Raw genomic sequence first — 6,297 nt, forward strand, 5'->3', positions numbered from 1 at the left:
GGGAAAATGATATAACTAACGAACTTAGTTAATTTTAATTGTCTGTGAGTGGATAAATGAGAATTTTTAAGTTAATAAGGGAAAACTTGAGAAATCAGCATACTTTGGGTGGGAATAAGTCCTTTGGCCATTAGTAAATTAAAACATTGTTAGACACAGTTGATATTTAGTGATGAGACATGCCCTCAGGGGCTTTTGTAAAAGAAGTGAGGAATTATGTTGATGATTGAAGTTTATTTGGCTTGTGTTGCAAATTCATGTCAAGGTAGAGATTATTAGACATGGTGAAAAGAATTTAGGAATAGATGCTTTGGATAAAGAATCAGAAGTTTCAGTAACAAAATAGGAGTTCCATCAAATTGAACGTTCATCCTAGGTATTGTAATAATTAAAACAAAGTCATTCTACTAATTGTTCGATAGTCATTCTAAAAATGTTTTGGTTCCAATATCAGAATATGTGCTCTATCAAATGAAACAGTTATTTTATCGTAGATATAAATTTGTGCGGTTCATGATTTTAAAAAGTTCAAGGAAAAGAAAGACTTATTTGAGGAGCTAGTATTTAAAATTATACACTTAATATCTAAAAGGGTTATCGATCTCTTGCATTCTCCTCACAATTAAACTTCACTATTATGAGTTTATCCATTATATGTCCATGGTTTTTCTTAATTTGGGTGTTTATGTGAAATTTTTTTGGTTCCTTTTCTTCATATCCTATTTGTGGATTATTTGTTTTCGTTAGAAATTGTTTGAGTTTCTCTGTGATGGATCCCAAAAGACTTCTTTTATTTATTGGCTTGTAACTGATGAAAAGGGCCCAACCTCGGAGGTAGAATACTTCCATATTTGTCATGATATTTTACTTGAAGTTTGGCAGCATATGATACCGTTTACATTTTGGGAAAGTATCACTATTTAATTAGATTACATAAACTTCTTATTTAAAGAAAACTTCTTCTCGTAGGCAGGAACCCTCGTCCATTGCCTTGCCTTACGTCTTTAGTGTTTAAACTTGCATCTCGAGGGAACTTGAGGAGCCCTAATGGCATGAGAGTTACCTTATACTTGGAAAACTCCACAACCCATATGGGAAAATGTTTTTTCCTTGGATTACTGCACCTGAGGAATGACTGTTCATTATTTATCCTCCCCGATCTAATTATATATATTTATATATTTAAAATATGTACATACAGTATTACTTTTTATATTATATTAACAATAAAATCATGTGTATCTATTTTGGATACATAAATACACACATACTTATATACATTATCATATAATTAAATAATTTTAAATTAAAAATAAAATAATATATAATTATATAATAATACATATAAATATATATATATATTTATATATTTAAATTAAATACGTATAGTATTATTTTTATATTAAAAGAACAATTTGATCAGTAAAACATAAATTATTGGTTACAGGTATGACTCTACATGAATATCTAAGCCTGATAACGTTTTTAAAATGTTTCTTGGTCTTTTCCATGCATTTCACTTATTGGTAAAAACTACTGTTTCTTTACCATAGTCTGCACATGGGGAAATGTTTTTTTTGTCTATTTCGTAAATTTCACTAATGTGGTAAAACAATTACTGTTTATGAACTCTTTATAGACCTAATGTTTATTCTTTGCAGTTTTTAAAAGAATATACAAATTTTTTTGTTATTGTTAAGTTATTTTTGTTGCCTTTTTGAGTGAATGATCTACTAATTTCCGATTGATTAAATACATTTCCCAGTTGGGTATAAGATTATGATTGAGTCTAATACATTTAACAAAATTTAGGACCACAAGGGTTGTGAGGGTTGTATATCAATTGTTGTGCACTTAGACTTCCTACGAGAAACTATTACGTAGTGAGTTATTAGTTATCAATAAAATTATATGCATAGTTTTTATGTATAAATAATGATATATCATCATGTAATTAAGTATTGTTTTATTTTTAATTTTCAATCATCCAATCACATGATGACACGTTATTATTTATACACAAAATTATACATATAATATTACTGTATTAGTTGTGCAAGTATCATGTAAAGACTAAATATGTTATCTATACATAGGTCAACTTAGAATGCAGATAAGATTCCTTCTATCTAGAAATAGTTGAAAGAATTAGTGCTATTAATTTCAATCGTTTCCGCAATCTCCTAATTTTATGGGATAGCACAATTAACAAATTAATTTTGTAAATCTAGATTCAATATATAAAAATATGAGTGTATATACCTTCAATTACGTAATTATTTTGTAGTTTTTTTCTCTTACTCTATAAATAACAAGATCGTATAAAGATAAAAGGACAATAATTTAGATTCTCATACTATCATTATACTAAATTACTTCTAAAAAAGTTAAAAATGTAAAAGTAGATATAAACTTTCGATCAATATACATAGTGATCAAAATGATATCGTTTTTAATCGATTTATATTAAAAATTAAACTTATTTTGAGTCATGCTCTTTTTCAAACTCGAATAACACTAGTTGAAAGAATCGTTGAGTTTGTCTGAGGTCCCATTTGCCTAGCTTTATAGGCAGTCGCTCAATTTCAAATTTGAAGTTTTTAAGGTTGAACTAATATAATAACGAATCACGAATACTATAATATGAATTAAGAAAATCAAGACTGCATTTACTGTTGCATATTCTTCTGGCATCGTGAGAGTGTAAGACTGTTTAGTAACATGAGAGACAGGTGCATAGGGATGTGAAGATTGTACTTCTTCAATAACTTAAGGTTGAGGACGTAGAGATTAGAAGGCCATGAAATTGGAAACTAGGACCGGTCTCTTAGAGACACGTGTTGGTCGGATAAGCTCATGAGAAACCATCAAATTGTCCGTCGACGTGTGGTCAGATATACCCTCAATTTGTATAGTTTTTGTGTGATCGTGAATGAACATCTTCACGTGGTGTCGCATGCATGGCAGCCCGTTGAGAGACACTTGGATACCTCCGCCCAAGCCATCCTTGTCCAGAGATAATTTGAGTGATAATAAAAAAATTTATTCATAAAAATGTGAATTCAAATCTTTTTTGATAATATTTTAAGTATAGTCTATTGACATATTTGGTTTAATGATTGTAGAGTCGGATATTAGACTTAAAAGTTTCTAAGATTTATTATGCATAAACTGAATAAATAAATTAATCCTAAATCTGTAAAATTTATATATAAAGTATAAAATACTAAATTAAATATTTTATAGTTATAAGAATATTTAGAACTTCATACAATTTAAATCTATAAAATTGTTAAGATTACCTTTCAAGATTTTCTCTTGATATAGCTTGGTTTTTCACTCCAGAAATCTTTCTAAATGACAGTTTTCGATGAGACAAATTATACTATAAGTATACTGCATCATATTTTAAAGTGGGATATATCCAATATATAATAGGTTAATTGACTCTTTCATCAAAGATTTAATAAATCACAAGACCCACACTAATATTGTCCACCTATATCATAACTTTTAAGTATATTGAATTTATCTGTAAACTATCATTTGATTATTCAATTATCCAGTTATCCAGTTTTATTTAATAAAAATTATAATTAATGTTAACCTACATTAAAAAATTTCTAATAGAGTTTTACCAGTTCGATGGATTCTTCATTTGAAAAAAAAAACCTTCCTATTGGATTGTGCTACTTGAAAACCTCGAAATTATATAAGATCAAATTTCATGATCACTAACGTAGGGATTTGCATGGTAACATGCTAAAAGATCTTAAAGATTCTCCAACCAATAAGCTATTGCTTTTGTTTGCATTTTTACCTCCGCCCCTTCTAGTTTTAACTTAGTACTAGATTTCTTGAACTTATGCATGACGACTGTCAATCTTCAACTCTACGCACAATATCACCTCGAACTTATAATTTATAAATAGATTCAAAGCAGATGATTACTTCATTTCCTTTGGTTTCCGAGGGATCGCTCATACGTAAAACAATATTATTGCTGTATCTTATGTTGAATCTTCAGTAACTTAGTAGAAAAAACATTTAAATATCAGTGAATAAGGAATGAAGATAGATGAAATAAATTTATACAGAGGGTTGAGTGGGGAAGGTAGGGTAACATGCTCTTGTTGCTCCTTGGCCTTTCTTACTGTTTCGTTGTCGTTTGGGCAGTCAAACCCTGCTATTTTTGTTACGCTCAAAATATGTGCTTATGTATATAAAAGATAGGTGAAAGCAAGAGTCAAATATAGGTGAAAGCAAGAGTCAAATATTACTGCATGCACCTCTTGCATTCCAAGAGATATATTTTGGAAAATTGCGTAACAACTGGCTACATAGTCCTAATAAAATCCAAATAACCGAGAAAGAAAGTTGACCACAAAAGTGGCGTTTTAAGGTGGTTTGGTTCATTATTTTGTAGGTTACATCTACAAGAACGGTGTTAATAACTTTAAGAAAACATTTTGGTAAAGTATAAATATAAATTACAAGAGAAGTGTTTTGAGTAAGGCTCATTTTAATATTGAAGTTTCAAAAAGAATTACTAAATTTTAAGAGTCTCTTTGCTGAGCTTCGAGCATGGGAAGAGAAAGTAAGACTCTCCTTTCCATATACTTTTTTATTATTCATAATGTATTTGATTAAACTTGCTTAAATTGATAAAATTATGTGTGTCCATTTTCAGTACATAAATAAATATATATTTGATATATGTTATCATACGATTAAATGATTTTAAATTAAAAAAATATAATACTTAATTATATAATAATATATAAATATATGTATTTGTATAGTTACAACTACTCCCGTGTGAAAGAAAAAGATATAGTAGTAGAGAAAAGGTGACAAATAGAAAAGAGAGAGAAAACAAGGCGGCAAAGTCACTGTTGGGAACTTAAACCAGCAGCTTCCACCACCTTGTGAATGGAATTTCTCCTTACCCCCTTCCCCTATTTAACTCCTATTGCAGCTCAGCTTTCACTGGCTTACAGAGATCTGTGAAGTATAAACTAACACTTGATCATCTCTGTTGGTCCATATACTCACCATCTCTATCTGTTTCCACTTGTTTTAATTGAATAGATCACTCTAGCTCCTCATAATATCATCAATTGAAGGTAAGGAGAAAGAAAGATGTTTTAGTGTCAGTAAGTGAAACATGAGGTTTATTAAGAGGGGGTGACATATCTGATTTGATTGCAGATGTTCAACTGGATACAAAAGAAGCTCAATGGGCGACGTGTAGGCAAGAAACAAGACTCGGTTTCATCGGCTAATCGTAAGCACTGTTCTTTGGCCTTATTTCTTTTCCTGAATATATAAGCTGAAACCATGCATGATTATTGATATTTTTGTTCATCTACTGTTAATGATGTTTGTTTCTGGCATATATATAGTCTACAAACAGCAAGAGCCACGCAAAGAAGAATTTATCGACTGGTATAAAGGATTGCTAACAATTGGGACAATTGGAAATGAAAACTTACTACCCGATCTTCAACAAAATCCTTCTTTGTCTCAAGATCTTACCCTTGAAGAAGAGGGAAAACTTCAAAATGAATTGAACTTGTCAGAAGGTGACCCTGAGGATCTTTCGTTGGATGACATTCTCGACCATTCAAGCTCGGCAGTTGAAGATCAATCGACCATTCTAGCAAGTGTAGTCTGCAGCAAAGGGAAAGATATTTGCAATGACAATACTAAAAGGGCAATTGGGAAAAAGTCATTAGCTTTTCTGGTTAAGAAGGTGATTGCTTGCAGAGGTGGGTTTGCGCCTAGCCATAGTTTAAGAGATCCCGTCTCAGAATCACGAATGGAAAAGGTATAGAAATTTATACATACCTTTTGAATTACACACTCAAGCATCCTTCAAATGAACACGCAGTTGTTGAATTTTATGAGTTGTTTACAGATATTGAGGGCAATTCTCCACAAGAAAATATATCCCCAAAGCTCCAGTGCAACATTGTCTACTAAAAAGTACTTGGAAAACAGAGGGCTTAACCTCAAGTCTGCCGAAGAGGATGAGAAGCCGGCCAAGGGAAGTAAATGGGTTAAGACAGATTCTGAATGTAAGTTCCTTTGAAGTATCTATAAAAGAACATTTACATTATTATAAAATTTGAAATACTTTCATGGTTGTGAAATTTTGATTTACTTGGTACAGTAGTTATGAATCCGGTTATTGTACTCCAAGTTATCTATACAACAAATACATGTCCCGGTTATAAAAAGGAAAAACAATTAATGTAATTTGTATCTATTTTCAATTGCAGATATTGTTTTGGA

General features: G+C 30.7%; 1 protein-coding gene across 1 annotated transcript; it reads left to right on the forward strand.

The window, feature by feature from the left end:
- The first annotated feature begins 5,211 nt into the window (after positions 1–5,211).
- LOC123200875 (protein DEEPER ROOTING 1-like) lies at positions 5,212–6,094 on the forward strand. The gene is made up of 3 exons (XM_044616256.1): positions 5,212–5,287; positions 5,406–5,830; positions 5,921–6,094. Exons 1-3 carry the CDS (start codon positions 5,212–5,214, stop codon positions 6,092–6,094), a joined length of 675 nt encoding a protein of 224 aa, XP_044472191.1.
- Positions 6,095–6,297: the final 203 nt, after the last annotated feature.

This window comes from Mangifera indica, chromosome 17 (genome assembly GCF_011075055.1).
Source record: "Mangifera indica cultivar Alphonso chromosome 17, CATAS_Mindica_2.1, whole genome shotgun sequence".
Classification (NCBI taxonomy): domain Eukaryota; kingdom Viridiplantae; phylum Streptophyta; class Magnoliopsida; order Sapindales; family Anacardiaceae; genus Mangifera; species Mangifera indica.

Excerpts from the sequence above, each read along its gene's own strand:
- LOC123200875 (XM_044616256.1), top strand. The coding sequence starts at position 5,212 with ATGTTCAACTGGATACAAAAGAAGCTCAATGGGCGACGTGTAGGCAAG. Across the intron at positions 5,288-5,405 it reads CTCGGTTTCATCGGCTAATC|TCTACAAACAGCAAGAGCCA; the intron begins GTAAGCACTGTT and ends GCATATATATAG. Across the intron at positions 5,831-5,920 it reads CAGAATCACGAATGGAAAAG|ATATTGAGGGCAATTCTCCA; the intron begins GTATAGAAATTT and ends AGTTGTTTACAG.